The sequence below is a fragment of the Salmo salar genome, chromosome ssa19, assembly GCF_905237065.1.
Source record: "Salmo salar chromosome ssa19, Ssal_v3.1, whole genome shotgun sequence".
Taxonomy (NCBI): Eukaryota; Metazoa; Chordata; class Actinopteri; order Salmoniformes; family Salmonidae; genus Salmo; species Salmo salar.
In genome coordinates this window covers 79,962,853-79,981,931 of record NC_059460.1, presented here as the reverse complement: position 1 = coordinate 79,981,931, position 19,079 = coordinate 79,962,853, and the positions used below count along the sequence as shown (strand labels likewise).

Sequence of the window (19,079 nt, the reverse complement as noted above, 5' to 3'; positions counted from 1 at the left end):
TCAGATTTTCCAGTGGGAGACCTGGCTTCTAATCCTGCCAGTTACAAAAGCACTCATGTAAAATATAATACGAGAAATGTTGGGAAACCACGTGTCTTAGTCGTGAATACGTGTCTGTTTTACCCATGTGACGTTTTATTTCCCATTTGATTTGTTAACATGTGAAACGTATGTGAAATGTCACATCTACGAAAACCACGTGTCTGACTGTGAAAATATATATATTTCCTTTCCTTTTTGAAAATTTTCACGTGATTCTTCACAGAGGTTTATCACGTGTTCTCTTGATCTGATTTTTTTTTCATGTTTTTTGTTGTTGTTGTTGTAAGGGTTTATTTACTGAACTACCATGTGCTGAAAGAAGTGCCTTACACTATGACAGGTTTGTTATATGTAGGCTGTAGTTGTTGAGAGATAGCGATTATACTGATTGTTTTTCTCTGTTTGTCTATCTTTCAGGAAAGTTTACGGATATCCCCTCCAATCTAACGGTAAAAGAAGGTCAAAACATTGAAATGGCGTGCGCCTTCCAGAGTGGAACCACGTCAGTTTACTTGGAGATTCAATGGTGGTTTATAAGAGCACCAGAAGAACCCAGCAACAGCGAGGAGGAGGATGATGACGAAGAGGTATGCACTTCACTTGTTCCAAATAAAAGGGGAAAGTCTCGGCCCTGCACATTGCAATCATGACTTCATAGTGGTGCAGTTTTGTATAATCCCATTCCGCACAGAAACCTCAGTGAATTCTCGCATGATTGGATTATCATTACCAAGAGCATAGCGCCCCATAGCCTTTTTAAAATCCCTAGATTATCCTGTAAAACTTACTGTAATAAACTTTGATAACAGATTGCCACAACATGCAGTGGTAAAATAATACTGGTCTGTTTAATCTCAGCCTGTCTTTACCAAGTTGATTTAACCAAGGGCTAATTTAAGTGACTTGCGTATGTAGTCTGAGGTATGAATGTAGCGCCATTCTGCCAGAGTTAAGAGAACTGATCATCATTTATCATTATAGGGCCCTCAGAGGCCATGCAGGAAAAAACTTTGCTGACACATTCTTGCAAATTGGCTCATTAAAGCCTGAACAGTGTACCGAGACCCTCCTCAACTGGCATTTGTAATGTATTTCTACACTGGATAGCTACTTATGACAGTTTTTCCTTACAAATAATGATCGGTTACTTTGTGTTTGTGTATTATTTTGCTCCCTCTATTGAAATGGCTGGTACATTTTAGGGGAGTTTGTCAGTTTGTCATCACAGACATCAAACAAGGAAATGTTTCCTTTGTTAAATGCTCGTCTTCCTCGCAGTGAAACCACAATGCAGAGAGAGAGGCTTGTTCTTGGATATCCACATGGCTTTAAAACAGTTATTACTTGTCCATTGTTGTCACCCATCATGCTGGCATTGCCAAGGCTTTGATCCGTTTGATCTATGACTCTTAGATGTCGGCTGAAGGAGCTGTTGGTGCTCACCACGCCATTGCTGCTCATGTGAACTAGTTATTTTCATGGTATTTGTTTGAAATGACAAGCAGTAGTTTTGTCCTGAGAGGAAAGGGTTTCGACAAAAAAACAAGCCAAGGATTCGTGAGGAGGACTATGAAAAGATGCTGAGGGGGAAAAAAAGTAGAGCTGAGAAAAAGAGTGGAATAGGATTCATAGTGAAACAGACATGCACAGGGTGCTGCAGGGTTCAGTCCATGACAACAACACAACAACTGAATCCCGCTTTAAAGGGCGGGCACGTCCACTATATCACAGTGGCATCACAGTGTTCGTTCTGTAGCTGTCCCGTGAGATAGAGTCCCAGTGACACTATCACGTGTAGTGGTTGACATTGTTGGAAGCTCTCTGCTTTGTTTGACAGGGCTAAAATGGTGGTCTATCCCTCTACTCATGCTGAAGAGGGGATTCATCTCTCCTCAAGGCTGGATCTATCGCTATCTGTTTAATCCACACGTCCGCAGAGTAAATCTTTACAATCCTCTTCGCTCGTAATTCTATTTGGTGTGGGATTAAGGGTTAATATAAGCAAAGGAAAATGTGATTTCTCTCTCAAGGTAACAGCCGTGTCTTCCTGGGTCATTGAAAAAGCCTAAACCCATTGATTGCCATTGTGTGCCACGGCCTCTCTCAACGAGATAAGATACTTTTCTGTTTTCCTCTCTGTTAAAGACAAAGTGTGAAAGTCACAGACATACAGAACGTGTCCTCAGTGAGACCTGTCAGCTTGTCAGGCTTGGATCGAGTAATGAAAGCACTTATTTCCTGTTTCAAAAGGAAACATACAATCCATAGCTGTACTCCAGCCTCTTGACCTGAAGCTACTATCTCCTTCACCGGCCATCGCTCCTACTGCCCCTCTGTCCTACTGCCCCATGAGCCTTGTACCCTGTCTGGCCCTCTGTCCTACTGCCCCATGAGCCTTGTACCCTGTCTGGCCCTCTGTCCTACTGCCCCATGAGCCTTGTACCCTGTCTGGCCCTCTGTCCTACTGCCCCATAAGCCTTGTACCCTGTCTGGCCCTCTGTCCTACTGCCCCATAAGCCTTGTACCCTGTCCGGCCCGCTGTCCTACTGCCCCATGAGCCTTGTACCCTGTCTGGCTCTCTGTCCTACTGCCCCATGAGCCTTGTACCCTGTCTGGCTCTCTGTCCTACTGCCCCATGAGCCTTGTACCCTGTCTGGCTCTCTGTCCTACTGCCCCATGAGCCTTCTACCCTGTCTGGCTCTCTGTCCTACTGCCCCATGAACCTTGTAGCCTGTCTGGCCCTCTGTCCTTAATACACAAAGTATTTGGACACCTACTTGTCTAACATCTCATTCCAAAATCATGGGCATTAGTATGGAGTTGGTCCCCCCTTTACTGCTTTATCAGCCTCCACACTGCTGTGCAAGCTTGCTACCATTCAGCCACAAGAGCATTAGTGAGTAGAGATTGTCATTGTATGCTGAAGCATTACGATTTCCTTTCACTGGAACTAAGGGGCCTAGCCTGAACCATGAAAAATTGCCCGAGACCATTATTCCTCCTCCGCAAAACTTGATGCATTCGGGCAAGTAGCGTTCTCCTGGCATCCGCCAAACCCAGATTTGTCCGTTGGACTGCCAGATGGTGAAGCGCGATTCATCACTCCAAAGAACGCATTTTCATTGCTCCAGAGTCCAATGGCCATGAGCTTTACACCACTCCAGCCGACGCTTGGCATTGCACATGGTGATCTTCAGCTTGTGTGCTGCTGTTTGGCCATGGAAACCCATTTCATGAAGCTCCCGACGAACAGTTCTTGTGCAGACGTTGCTTCCAGAGGCAGTTTAGAACTCGGTAGTGTGTGTTGCAACCGATGACCGATGATTTTTGCGAGCTATTTGCTTCAACACTCCCTTTCTGTGCGCTTGTGTGGCCTACCACTTAGCGGCTGAGCCGTTGTTGCTCCTAGACGTTTCCATTTCACAATAACAGCGCTTACAGTTGACTGGGACAGCAATAGCAGGGCAGACATTTTACAATCTTAATTGTTGGAAAGGTGGCATCCTATGACGGTGCCACAATGAATGTCACTGAGCATTTCATTAAGGTCATTCTACTGCCAATGTGCGTGTATGGAGATTACATGGCTGTGTGCTTGATTTTATAAACCTGTCAGCAAAAGGTGTGGTTGAAATAGCAGAATCCACTAGTTTGAAGGGTTGTCCACATAATGTGATAACATTCAGAGGCAATACAATGCACAGCCTCCCATCGACGCCGGTCTCATTATGAGACAGACACACAGCTCTAATGGATAGAATGTTTCCAGGATCACATGACCAAGATGTCAGTGGTGGGGAACATGTAGTATTATAAAGTAATCATTTGGTGAGTTTTTATATTTGTCCTGTTTGAAAATGTGCTTCTTTCCATATCCCAACTCCCACTGAGAATGGGGTCATGGCCAGCCTTTATCAGTTGCAACTGTGGAGCAATTAGGATGAAGTGCTTTGCTTTAAGGGCACATCGACAGATTTTTCACTTTGTCGGCTCGGCGATTCAAACTAGCAGCTTTCGGGTTACTTGTCACGGTCGTGTGGAGAGACGGACCAAGGTGCAGCGTGATTAAAGTTCCACATCTTTTAATAAAGCGAAACTTCCAAACAAAACAAGAAACAAACAACGAACCGTGACATCAGAGGTGCTACGTGCACTAACTCAAAACAATATCCCACAAACACAGGTGGAAAAACAGCTACCTAAATATGATCCCCAATTAGAGGCAACGATTACCAGCTGCCTCTAATTGGGAACCATACAAAACACCAACATAGAACATTTACATTACATTTTAGGCATTTAGCAGACGCTCTTATCCAGAGCAACTTACAGTAGTGAATGCATACATTTCATTTCATGCATTTTTTGCACTGGCCCCCCGTGGGAATCAAACCCACAACCCTGGCGTTGCACACACCATGCTGGCATTGCAAACACCATGCTCTACCAACTGAGCCACAGGGAAGCTGTGTATAGAAAATATAAACTAGAACACCCCCTAGTCACGCCCTGACCTACTACACCATAGAGAACCAAGGGCTCTCTATGGTCAGGGCGTGACATTACTGGCCCAATGTTCTAACCGCTAGGCTGCCTGCCTGGCCATAGTGCATATAGGTTATGTCCTGCTTTCTATCCGCTTGTGGCTTGTCTTTTTCCCTGCTGCTTCAACCTAATGTTCTGTATTCCATCAGCTTGTCTTTTTCCCTGCTGCTTCAACCTAATGTCCTGTATTCTATCAGCTTGTCTTTTTCCCTGCTGCTTCAACCTAATGTTCTGTATTCAAGCCGCTTGTCTTTTTCCCTGCTGCTTCAACCTAATGTTCTGTATTCAAGCCGCTTGTCTTTTTCCCTGCTGCTTCAACCTAATGTTCTGTATTCTATCAGCTTGTCTTTTTCCCTGCTGCTTCAACCTAATGTTCTGTATTCAAGCCGCTTGTCTTTTTCCCTGCTGCTTCAACCTAATGTTCTGTATTCCATCAGCTTGTCTTTTTCCCTGCTGCTTCAACCTAATGTTCTGTATTCCATCAGCTTGTCTTTTTCCCTGCTGCTTCAACCTAATGTTCTGTATTCTATCAGCTTGTCTTTTTCCCTGCTGCTTCAACCTAATGTCCTGTATTCAAGCCGCTTGTCTTTTTCCCTGCTGCTTCAACCTAATGTCCTGTATTCCATCAGCTTGTCTTTTTCCCTGCTGCTTCAACCTAATGTTCTGTATTCCATCAGCTTGTCTTTTTCCCTGCTGCTTCAACCTAATGTTCTGTATTCTATCAGCTTGTCTTTTTCCCTGCTGCTTCAACCTAATGTTCTGTATTCCATCAGCTTGTCTTTTTCCCTGCTGCTTCAACCTAATGTTCTGTATTCCATCAGCTTGTCTTTTTCCCTGCTGCTTCAACCTAATGTCCTGTATTCAAGCCGCTTGTCTTTTTCCCTGCTGCTTCAACCTAATGTTCTGTATTCAAGCCGCTTGTCTTTTTCCCTGCTGCTTCAACCTAATGTTCTGTATTCCATCAGCTTGTCTTTTTCCCTGCTGCTTCAACCTAATGTTCTGTATTTCATCAGCTTGTCTTTTTCCCTGCTGCTTCAACCTAATGTTCTGTATTCCATCAGCTTGTCTTTTTCCCTGCTGCTTCAACCTAATGTTCTGTATTCCATCAGCTTGTCTTTTTCCCTGCTGCTTCAACCTAATGTCCTGTATTCCATCAGCTTGTCTTTTTCCCCGGCTGCTTCAACCTAATGTCCTGTATTCAATCCGCTTGTCTTTTTCCCTGCTGCTTCAATCTAATGTCCTGTATTCCATCAGCTTGTCTTTTTCCCTGCTGCTTCAACCTAATGTCCTGTATTCAATCAGCTTGTCTTTTTCCCTGCTGCTTCAACCTAATGTCCTGTATTCCATCAGCTTGTCTTTTTCCCTGCTGCTTCAACCTAATGTCCTGTATTCCATCAGCTTGTCTTTTTCCCTGCTGCTTCAACCTAATGTCCTGTATTCCATCAGCTTGTCTTTTTCCCTGCTGCTTCAATCTAATGTCCTGTATTCCATCAGCTTGTCTTTTTTCATGTTACTTCAACCTAATGTCCTGTATTCCATCAGCTTGTCTTTTTCCCTGTTGCTTCAACCTAATGTCCTGTATTCCATCAGCTTGTCTTTTTCCCTGTTGCTTCAACCTAATGTCCTGTATTCCATCAGCTTGTCTTTTTTTCCTGTTACTTCAACCTAATGGAAAGCCCTTATTACAGTGTGCCAATAACATTACTGATTTCTCATTTGGAATGACTCAATTATTGGGCCATGAGTGACTTTGGTAGGAGACAATTAATTTGAAGGGAAGCTTGATAAAGAGATGGGTGAGAGAACATGGAGACGTTATGGAGCGATAAGTTTGCAAGGGCTCCTGGGAAATAACAAGAGCCACACGCTGTGGGATGGTTCTTGCTAAGTATAATCATTATTCGACCAATGAGTCAATGATGGGGGGGGGCATTGCAGGTAATCATTGCAAAATGTCCTCCAAAAGATTAATCTAAACAGAGGCTTTCAACACAGAGTTCCATTAGATACTTATCCTCATGGCTAGTGTGGTCCCAATTGGTGTTGCGAAGCTTACGGATACTTTAAAAATACTTTGCTACAACTATTGTACTGTAATCATTTCCTCTCAGTACTTTTTTTGTTGTCAACATGACACAATTTCATCTTTCACTCAGGGCCCCTCGGGCGGGCCTTGTGAGCCACTGGGGGGATCACAGGAACTAACTAGTGTGACAGACAGTCCAAGAGTGTGAGGACGTCTCCTGTGTAAACCTGCCATGTGTTAGGCCAGATTAATTAGACCACCTAGAGGTGCCATTGGGCAAGTTAGAGGATATAACAGCCATCTTGTTTTCAACATCCCTTCAGAAAATCCCCTGCAGAAACTCAGTGCTCATATCAATGGGTATGCTTATTGAGTGCCATATGCATTGGTTGCATGGCTCTGAGCAGTGTCCTAGGGGCTTTGGTCCAAAGACGCCAAACAGAGGTGATTTGTAGGAAGAAATATAACTAAGACAAGCTTGTAGAGCAGCACAGAGAGGGATGTCTCCTGGCTTTACGGACATATTTGGTCAGAAAGGAGAAAGACAATTTTCCAAGCACGAGGCACCTCTGTCTAAACATGAGCTCGAGAGAGAAGGCGTTGTCTGGCATGCACAGCCAGCATCCTCCAATTCAATGTACTGGATCAAAACACAATCTCACTTTTTTGGAAGAGATTGGGCACAGTCAGAGAATGACTAGCAATTGATCCACCAACTCAACGGGAGACGAAAGGAAGGGGGAAACATTGGCTGCAGGTGTATTCATTGTGTGTGTGTGTGTGTGTGTGCGTGTGTGTTTGTGTGTGTGTACACTCATACGTGACTAACTGATGTTGTTGAGCCGTTGGATCTGACATGACAAGTGACGCAAAGTTGCAAGCATCACTACAACACATATTGTTCAAGGGACAACACAAACGCCTTATCCTTTTGAGTTCCAGAGATGATTTAATCCGACAAAGACAAGAACCCCTGCAGTTATGTGACATTCTGCTCGTGACCCCCTTATGGCCATTTGAAACATCAGTGACACTCGAACTATGTTTCTCCCTCAGATCCAGATTGTCTACAGGGATAGAAAGCACAGGCAGGAATGGGCTTATATGTATCGCATAGGGACAGGAAATTAAACACGGATTTAGATGATTGGCTGCCCAGGATACTGGGTTCCAGGGAGGATTACAGGGAGAAGGAAAAAATGGAGGTTTACAGTTATATAGGTTCCAGAACTGCAGTGTGACAGAATCACAATGAGAATCGATGCGCGAGGAGATGTGTTTTTTTGTCCACTGCATTGATCAATATTTAAGCAAGTATCCTTCTGATATGACATGCTTTTTCAAATGGCTAGTTCTGTACATTCATACGGCTTTGAGATGTCAGTCATAAGTCTGCTTCGAAAGGACATCTTGATATACACTGAATGTACAAAATATTAAGAACACCTTTGCAATATTGACTTGCATCCCCCCCTCAGCCTGAATTCATCGGGGCTTGGACTCTGCAAGGTGTCGAAAGCGTTCCACAGAGATGCTGACCCATGTTGACTTCAACGCTTCCCACAGTTGTGTCAAGTTGGCTGGATGTCCTTTGGGTGGTGGACCATTCTTGACACATACGGGAAACTGAGTGTGAAAACCCAGCAGTGTTGCAGTTCTTGACACAAACCGGTGTGCCTGGCACCTACTACCATACCCTGTTCAAAAGCACTTAAATCTTGCCCATACATTCTCTGAATGGTACACATACAGAATCCATGTCTCAATTGTCTGAAGGTTTAAAAATCCTTCTTTAACCTGTCTCCTCCCCCTTCATCTACACTGATTGAAGTGGATTTAACAAAGTGACATCAATAAGGGGTCATAATTTTTTTTAAACCTGGATTCACCTGGTCATTCTGTCATGGAAAGTGCAGGTGTTCCTACGTAAGTGCCCTTTTGCTGGTCTTTATTGTAACTTTTAATAATATATTAAAAGTCTTGTGGAACATTTCTAAGAATAGTATTAAATTGAATTATGTAGATTAAACACTGAGCAGTAGCCTTTAGCCTATAACAACCGGCGGTCTCCTTACTTGAGGAAAGTGTTGTAGGCACCTGACCTAAATGTATTTGTTACCTCGTGCCGAGAGGAAAATCTAAAGGGATTAGTCCAGTTTTATTGCAATGACATTATTGGGGGGGGAAGTTATTAATCATGAGGCCTTTCTGCAGTAGGAGATCTAAAAGTGAAGTAGGGGTAAGTACCCCTTTGAGTGCTGTTCTAAGATCAGTTTGTCTTTTTAGATTATAATGAGTCCTATAACATTCACAAGGGGGACCTGATCCTAGATCAGCTCTCCTACTCTGAGATGCTTCAGGAATACGGCCCAGCAGTTGTCCCCCTACTGAGAGATTGTAGTGATATCTCCACTTCAAGGTGTGACCCACTGTGGTCCAGTGGTATCAGGCTGGCTGCTCCACAACTGTAATGGGATAAATGAAGAGCCCATTGTGGAGTTTTCCAGATGAATCTCGTGGACGTCTGACAGAAGCGTCAAATAGGTGAGTGTCTGCATATGAAAGTGGTTGATTAGATTAAACGTGACCAATCCCCTTGATGTGTGGGACGACATTGACCTTGCCACTGTGCCAGCCTCCCTCTTCAACACTCCCAGACCCCTCTCTCTCTCTCTCTCTCTCTCTCTCTCTATATATATATATATCTCGCTCTCTCACTCTGTCTCTCTCTCTGGGGGGAAGGATGCAGGGAAGGATGGAGGGATGGAGGGAGGGAGAAAAAGAGGGAGGGAGAGGGAGGCAGGAAGCAAGGGAGAGCAAGACAGAGAGGGAGGGAAGCAGGGAGAGTGAGAGAGAGAGAGAGATAGAGAGAGAGAGAGGGGGCTCCTGTATTCTGAGATAATGCAGCTGTCACACAGTTTTGATTCAGAGCATCGATTCATTCTTTAATTGCTTAGCGGATATTGGTTTGGGGGATATCACAGTAATGTATGGTCTAGCGGAACAGTATGGCACTGATCACACTGTGATATGTAATCATATGTTGTCGCTGCCAATAATCCTCGTATTAGTTGTGCCCTCAATTGTTTAGGTCAGATCTCAACAAACGCCCATTTCCTGACTTCCTTGGTATACTTTGTTAAGTCAAAAATGTGATTGTCTGTGCCTTGTTAATGCGTATGACTCACACCTGTACTGACTTAACTCTAATGGACAGGATGCAGGGCACACGCTGAACATAACAGCTATCAGCGACTGGATCATTGTGTCCTTTGTGATGAACAGGAAACGTCCAAGATAATAAATACTTAGCTGAGCTTGGACTGGAGGGTTACACAGGTCAAAACTCAATTCACATCCCCTCTGACAGTCCCTCCACCTTGACTGACTCACATCAGACTGTACTGTGTTGCTACGCACCTGTAACCACGCTGCCAACCAGGTTACCATGGTAAATGTAGTCAGAAATCGCCTAGATGAAACTGCAGTTAGTTGTTATGAGCTTCCTGCTTAACAGTTGGACTCATATTGAGTGCAATTTTCCATGGTGGCTTTGGAGATGAGCGAGCAACAAGAGTTTGGAATTAAGCGTCTAATTAGGACTCCCAGGGAAAATGTATTTACTGACGGATCATGACCGAGACACCAATTTTGATATCAAGCATTTCAAGGGTACGCGGCCTCGTTTTGTGACAAGCATTTTAAGTCTGACAGAGAAAAAGGGTAAAAAAAAACGTATTCAGCAGAAAAAGTTTCTCAGTGATGGAACGTAGCAGTGGTGGATAAAGTACCCAAATTCATACTTGAGTAAAAGTAAAGATACCTTAATAGAAAATTACTCAAGTAAAAGTTAAAAGACACCCAGTAAAATACTACTTGAGTAAAAGTCTAAAAGTATTTGGTTTTAATTATACTGAAAGAAAAATTCTACCACATACTAGTATGTTGTGGTGTTTGTTTCATTCCTCCATTATTGACAATCAACTTTTCATGTAACTTTAAAAAAATAGAAATCATCCGTTTATGATGCATTTTGCATCATATGATGTAAAATGCATCATAAGGGGAGGATTTCTGTATTTTGAAAGTTACATATCTTGAAAACTTGATTGCTCGCAAGCAAAACATTTTGGGACTGTGTCAACAATAGACTCATTTTTCTTTAAGTGTCAAAAGTAAATGTAATTGCTAAAATATACTTAAGTATCAAAAGTAAAAGTATTAATAATTTAATATTCCTTATATTAAGCAAACCAGAAAGCACGATTGTTCTTTAATTTTTATTTTTTTTACAGATAGCCAGGGGCACACTCCAACACTCATACATAATTTACGAACAAAGCATTTGTGTTTACTGAGTCCGCCAGATCAGATGCAGTAGGGATGACCAGGGATGATCTCTGTTTAGTGAGTCCTCAAGATCAGAGGCAGTAGGGATGACCAGGGATGTTCTCTGTTTAGTGAGTCTACCAGATCAGAGGCAGTAGGGATGACCAGGGATGTTCTCTGTTTAGAGAGTCCTCCAGATCAGAGGCAGTAGGGAGGACCAGGGATGTTCTCTGTTTAGTGAGTCCTCCAGATCAGAGGCAGTAGGGAGGACCAGGGATGTTCTCTGTTTAGTGAGTCCTCCAGATCAGAGACAGTAGGGATGACCAGGGATGTTCTCTGTTTAGTGAGTCCTCCAGATCAGAGACAGTAGGGATGACCAGGGATGTTCTCTGTTTAGTGAGTCCTCCAGATCAGAGGCAGTAGGGAGGACCAGGGATGTTCTCTGTTTAGTGAGTCCTCCAGATCAGAGGCAGTAGGGATGATCAGGGATGTTCTCTGTTTAGTGAGTCCTCCAGATCAGAGACAGGGGATGACCAGGGATGTTCTCTGTTTAGTGAGTCCTCCAGATCAGAGGCAGTAGAATGGGAGGACCAGGGATGTTCTCTGTTTAGTGAGTCCTCCAGATCAGAGGCAGTAGGGAGGACCAGGGATGTTCTGTTGATAAGTGTGTGAATTGTACCATTTTCCTGTCCTGCTAAGCATTCAAAATGTAACAAGTACTTTGGGTTTCAGGGAAAGTATATGGAGTAAAACGTATATTATTTTCTTTAGGAATGTAGTGAAGTAAAAGTAAACATTTTCTAAACTATAAATAGTAAACTAAAGTACAGATACCTCAAAAAACGACTTATTAAGTAGTACTTTAATTATTTTTGACACTGGCCGTCCGGGCTAGTAGACTACAATTTCTACTAGCCCAGGTCTGCTACACGAAAATGGAAAAGGCATCTCGGACTAGTTTGGCACATTTTCTTGTAACTGAAAATTACTATCCTTGGGCTAGTGCAGTGGTATTCAAAGTCGGGGTCACGACCCCTAGTGGGGTCACAGGGTAACTGTAAAATATTGGGAACTAACAGTGAAGAGTAATGATTTTGGTATGGGATAATATACAAACCTTTTTCAGAAAGATAATTAGAAAAATAAAATGTTATTGATTAAGTGTATTTTTAATTTATTTATGTTCATAAAATATGAAAATGCAATGAAATGAATTGAAGGTTATTTGTTTGATATAAAAATCTAACTTTACCAATTTTTAACATCAAATCAAATGTTATTGGTCACATACACATTTTTTTGCATTTGTTCCTAGCTCCAACATTGCAGTAGTATATAACAATTCACAACAATACACACAAATCTAAAAGTAGAACAATGGAATTAAGAAATATATAAATATTACGATGAGCAATGTCGGAGAGGCATTGACTAGAATACAGTAGAATAGAATACAGTATATACATATGAGATGAGTAAAGTAGTATGTAAACAATATTAAAGTGACTAGTGTTCCATTATTAAAGTGGCCAGTGATCCCATTTCCATGTATATAGGGCAGCAGCCTCTAAGGTGCAGGGTGGAGTAACCAGGTGGAAGCCAGCTAGTGATGGCTATTTAACAGTCTGATGGCCTTGAGATAGAAGCTGTTTTTCAGTCTCTCGGTCCCAGCTTTAATGTACCTGTACTGACCTCACCTTCTGGATGATTTGATTTGATAGCGGGGTGAACAGGCAGTGGCTCAGGTGTTCAAACACTCCAATCAGCTGGTCTGCGCATGCTCTGAGGATGCGGCTTGGGATGCAGTCTGGGCCGGTAGCCTTGCGAGGGTTAACACTCTTAAATGTCTTACTCACGTCGGCCCTGTGCTAGCCTAATTTCCACCGCTGCTGCTTCGTCACTTAAATTTTCTCTGCCTTGGGAAGTTGTAGTGTTTTTGTTTGCTCAACAGACATACATCAAGACCATACTGTATCTGTTCACAAGGACACAATTGGGGTTTTCTTAGCTGTCTGAAATGCAGGGTCAATGTCAGAGCAAAATAAATATCTACTTTGGAGAAGAAATCTTGGGTTTCCTTGCTCTCAGGTGAGAGAAGAGAGAAACCACTTTCGGTGAGTGAAACAAGTCATTTCAGGCTGTCTATCATAGAGCAGACCAGCTATCTATATATTTGAGGGCTAGAGGTATCAATCATCCATGCACCCCTGCTGCTCTTACTGACAATATGTTGCCTCAAGACCATTACGTTGAGAGATATGGTGACAGGTTATGGCATGTTGTTGTGTAATGGATTTTTACACATTCTAAACTCAGCAAAAAAAGAAACATCCTCTCGCTGTCAGCTGCTTCTATTTTCAGGAAAATTAACATGTGTAAATATTTCTATGAACATAACAACATTCAATAACTGAGACATAAACTGAACAAGTTCCACAGACATGTGACTAACAGAAATAGAATAATGTGTCCCTGAACAAAGGGGGGGTCAAAATCAAAAGCAACAGTCAGTATCTAATGTGGCCACCCGCTGCATTAAGTACTGCAGTGCATCTCCTCCTCATGGACTGCACCAGATTTGCCAGTTCTTGCTGTGAGATGTTACCCCACTCTTCCACCAAGGCACCTGCAAGTTACCGGACCTTTCAGGGGGGAATGGCATGCTGGAGGGTCATGGCAGGATGAGCCTGCAGGAAGGGTACCACATGAGGGAGGAGGATGTCTTCCCTGTTACGCACAGCGTTGAGATTGCCTGCAATGACAACAAGCTCAGTCCGATGATGGTGTTACTCACCACCCCAGACCATGACGGACCCTCCACCTCCAAATCGATCTCGCTCCAGAGTACAGGCCTCGGTGTAACGCTCATTCCTTCGGCGATAAACGCGAATCCGACCATCACCCCTGGTGAGACAAAACCGCAACTCGTCAGTGAAGAGCAATTTTTGCCAGTCCTGTCTGGTCCAGCGATGGTGGATTTGTGCCCATAGCCCCGTTGTTGCCGGTGATGTCTGGTGAGGACCTGCCTTACAACAGGCCTACAAGCCCTCAGTCCAGCCTCTCTCAGCCTATTGCGGACAGTCTGAGCACTGATGGAGGGATTGTGCGTTCCTGGTGTAACTCGGGCAGTTGTTGTTGCCATCCTGTACCTGCCCCGCAGGTGTGATGTTCGGATGTACCAATCCTGTGCAGGTGTTGTTACACATGGTCTGCCACTACAAGGACGATCAGCTGTCCGTCCTGTCTCCCTGTAGTGCTGTCTTAGGCGTCTCACAGTACGGACATTGCAATTTATTGCCCTGGCCACATCTGCAGTCCTCATGTCTCCTTGCAGCATGCCTAAGGCACGTTCACGCAGATGAGCAGGGACTCTGGGCATCTTTCTTTTGGTGTTTTTCAGAGTCAGTAGAAAGGCCTCTTTAGTGTCCTAAGTTTTCATAACTGTGACCTTAATTGCCTACCGTCTGTAAGGTGTTAGTGTCTTAACGACCGTTCCACAGGTGCATGTTCATTAATTGTTTATGGTTCATTGAACAAGCATGGGAAACAGTGTTTAAACCCTTTACAATGAAGATCTGTGAAGCTATTTGGATTTTTACAAATTATCTTTGAAAGACAGTGTCCTGAAAAAGGGACGTTTGTTTTTGCTGAGTTTATATGTGGATATACCCCACTCATTGGTTGGCTTTACATGAAACAAAACAGTGGAAGTGACAGGATACAGCATGTGTTATTGGTATCGTTGAGGGAAATGGGTGTATTTGTTTCCAGCTGGAATCTCTCCAATTTGATTACATTCAATATGATTGTATCAATCCCTTCGAGGGGAGTTTGTAATGAAAATGATTATTATCAGTCCAGGAAATATACTTTAGTAATTAGTGTACTTTTATTATATTGGATTGCTTGTTTCTCATCATTGGTAAGGCTCTGTTATTATTGGATGTTTGAGGCAACAGCCTTTTTTTTACTGGTATGTTATGACCATGTATTCACTGAGTGTACACAACATGGGAGCACCTGCACCGGTTTGAGTGTGTCGAGAACTGTAATGCTGCTGGGATTCTCTCTCTCTCTCTCTGTCTCTCTCTCTCTCCTCTCTTGCCTAAAAGGGGTCTGTTGCATTGAGAATCAAATGAATCCTAAAAAAATGAATCTTAAAAAAATGAATCCTAAAAAAAACAACGATATTATGTTATCACAAGATCTGTCATCCGCCAATGATTTTGACTTAAATACCTCAAGATGTTTTTAATGGTTGATTGATGTGCTAATTTACTTCCATCCAATTGGATAAAGTGATTCTTATTAGACTGTGCATATTAAAGTTAGCTTCATAATTACAGTGATTATTCAACATGAATGTGAATAATGTATTGTTTTGTTTTATAAACACTAAGTGCGTTTCCATGCGTAGCCACTTCTTGCCCAGAGACATTAACAACATCAGTGAAGAGATCTATAGTATATAGAAAAGGTAGAAAAAGTTTTCTTTCAACATCTCTCCATGGAAATATGGAGGTGTTCTGTAAGTTATTTTGTAAGTTGTTGGTCTTCCTGATATTAGTTCCTTGAACTATCTTTCTGATTGCTTACTTTCATTTCCTGTCTTTTACTCCACTGTGAGTCATAACTCACAGCCTCTGCCGATTCTGAAAGGCCAATGCTTTTCTACAACATGCATTTTTCCTAAACATTTCAACAGAGATGGCATTGATGGTAGAGGATGTTCGTGCTGCGTCCTTGGAACTGTACTGTTGTGTCTCACCTTCACCATGTTTCTCAGAATATCTCTGATGAACAAGAAGAGGAAAAGAGGGGAAGGAAGTCACAATTAAACTATTTATTCAGCGAAAGAATGCAAAAAAACCGATTGTTTTTTGCAAAAAGGGATTTGAAATATTTAATTTACTGTGAACCAGTTTCACGTTGAAAATAGGATGTGATGTGCATCAGATGTGATTGTCAAACCCCCTTCATGAACCTTGATTAATTAATGTATTCCCATGGTACTTTTTCATTCAATTCTCATAATGATTCTACTGTATTAAACATGCTTCAGTTGTTTTCCACAGCACTTCACCATTTTTCATAATAGCCTACTTTACATTGACATTTCATATTGTCTGCCTCTGTCTCAGTCTCCTCATTTGTAACATGCCAGCTCTTCCTTTCCTCTGTGTCAGAGAGGGATAGGACTGTCAGCCTGAAAATAAAACTGCCCAATCAATTGACTTCCAATATTCTCCAGTAAACATTTGTTTAAGTTAACCTACAGCTATCTCTTTTTGAGACATTGTGTCCCATTCTCTGTTCGTACGTTGACATGTTCCTTGTCAGTAGTTTGTTGTGTGTTGGGTGTGTGTGTGGGGAGTGATCTATGATGGCACTAACAAGAGGATAACTCAACATCTGTGGGGATCATCAAAGATTGGAGAAATTTCTCTGTACCTCCACTTGTATGGGAACTGATTGGACTTCTATATGATGGCATTGCTGATTGGACTGAGAGGTTTGATGATATACTTGAAACACCACCATGGTCTCATGCTTCACTTATATAGTTGCCAAGGTGGTGTGGAGCTAGAGGAGACTAGGGAGCCACAAGTGGCTTTGAAGCCATTTTTAGAAACTCTTTAAACGGAATCTTGTCTTCTGTTTCCACACTGGGAGCGTCTGAAGGGCTGAGTAGGAGTTTCCTCCTCTTGTTTGTTTTTATCACATTTACTTGTGTGCCCTGTAAACAGCCCTGAAATGCTCAGATTGTTACTTTACACTATTTATCTCAAAGTTACTCATTTCACAAGTCCTGTGCAGTGATATTTTACATATTTAACCAGGCAAGTCAGATAAAAACAACATCTTATTTACAATGGCAGCCTACTGGGAACAGTGGGCTAACTGCCTTGTTTAGGGGAGGAACAACATATTTTTTACCTTGTCAGCTCAGGGATTTGATTCAGCAACCTTTCGGTTCCTGGCCCAATGCTCTAACCACTAGGCTACCTGCCAACCCTTGAGTTTGTCTCAAATGGAAAGAGGTGATAACTTATACAGATTTAATGCAAACAGTACACCAAAAATGTATGAAATGCGATCACGTACAGCAGTATTTTCAAAAACTCATTTTAAATTACATTTTGTTCTGTCAGTTAAAACCTATGTACACTTGGAGGGCTGTTTAGCCGACTGAAGCCGAGTCCTACACTTTCTTTCATATTGGGAGATGCTGCAGTTCATCTATTGTACATGTAATTACCATTGCAGCATCTGACACTTGACCAATGGCAGTGGAGCATTTCCAGCTTTTTCCATTTTGAGAAGAACTCAAGAACATGATTGCAGTGGCCATAATTAACATTAACAACAGATAACGTCTTGAGCGCCCACTCAAGAGTCAGTGAGCTTTGTAATTAGCGAGCACTTACAAGGCTGCATGGCATTTTATGTACTCCAGCTTAACACACTCAAACGTTATTATTGGGTACTTGATGTTATGACGAAGGACTTGTTAAAAGGGCAGAGATTTTGTAGAGGAAGTTCACTTGCAGTTCCCAAAACAAATGTGAAACTGGCACACTTCCATATTAGGACAGCCTCAGACAATGCATCAAGATCAACTGTTGTCTTTCCAAGTGTGTGGTTTTTGCATTTGATTTGGATTCCCAAGTTGTTCCTAACCAACTTGAAGAAGACGTACTGCTGTGCACAGGGCTTCTACTTTTCAAATCAAATCAAATCAAAATTAATCTGTCACGTGCACAGGACAAAGCAGCTGTAAATGCTATAGCAAAACACTTACTGGCCTTTAAGTGAAGTGTTACCAAATGGCTGCTATTAAACCCTAACCGGTTGACTTTGTCAAGTGTTACAGAAAGTGAATCTACATCCAAGTTGACTGTCGTTCATCTGGTTGTTGGCCTGGGCAGCCTTTAGTAATGGAAGTGTATTGTGTTGTTCCTCACTTCTCCAGACAGTGAGAGGGGAATAACGTGTTGAGCTCAAGAGCCTTAGCCCAGCTCTTGAAGGATGAAAGCGTGAGTCTTGTTGTTGCAGCTGATCTTATGATTTGATTGGTTTTTAAATCAAGGCTGCTTATTGATTGCCTCTAATTAATGAAATGTAACACAGGGGGCCTATAGACAATAACCTAAGAATTATAACAGTATAACAGCCTGTAGTTCATTATAATGAAATATGTCAGACGATCGTAATGAAGGGTGGAAGTACAGTTAGGTCTATATCTCAATGTAAATGATTCCATTTTTCTCTTTTGACATTCATTTGGTTGCAGGGACCTGGGCGGCCCCTTGCTTTATGCACAGTAATTGCGGGACACATTTTACAAGAAGTCAATTTCAGTTCGCATGAAGAATGGCAGTGTGTGATGGTGGAGGGTTTTTGTAATAAAGAGACAAGAGATTGAAACTGAGAGTGTGTGGAGCTCAGAGGCAGCCAGGCGTAGAAAAATGAAAAATAAATGAGAAAATAATGGAGCTTTTGTTTCTTAGTGTCACTGCAAACTTTTGTATCACAGTCAAAAGACGTTAATTCACTCTAAAGAACACTTGTAAATTAAACAGAACACATTTTTAGACAAAAGGGTATCATTATTGATGAAAACAGGCGTTCTAAGACTGGGAGCCTATTTCCCATTTGAGGAAACAAGCTGTTCTGTTACGCTCCAGTTACGGATAGGCTAACACTTGTGTACATTTTAATAGATTTCTCTCATCATGAAATCAACACATTTCCGTGACAGTTAAATGTCTGATGACACACAACGCCAGTCTGCAAGTGGCCTATAAATGTCTATTTCGCTTCATGATAAATCCCTGGATCCTGAATGAATATCGAAAAATTCATTATGTCACAATTAAGTTAATTGCATTTGTACAAGGCTAAATGACTAATGGAGTTCCACAATTAAATGCCCAGCATTTTTTTATGGTTCGCAAAGCCACTGTAAATTGACTAGACCCAATTGGGATAAAGTACCCTATAAAACTGTGATCCAGGACTGAACTAGCGAGACAGGCTCCAATCTCTTTCTGCTGGACCTAGTCTTTGGTCATTGATGGTTAGATGATTGTTAGACTCGTTCACATTCTACAGTACATCCACTCTACAAAATTAT

The 19,079-nt window shown here is 42.3% G+C and overlaps 1 protein-coding gene across 1 annotated transcript in view; it reads left to right on the top strand.

The window, feature by feature from the left end:
- The window catches only part of LOC106579689 (V-set and transmembrane domain-containing protein 2A), a 32,994-nt gene that overhangs the window by 2,683 nt on the left and 11,232 nt on the right, over nt 1-19,079 (top strand). Inside the window, exon 2 of the mRNA XM_014159822.2 lies at nt 460-629. Coding sequence (XP_014015297.1) covers nt 460-629 — 170 coding nt within the window. The remainder of the gene's footprint in view (nt 1-459; nt 630-19,079) is intronic.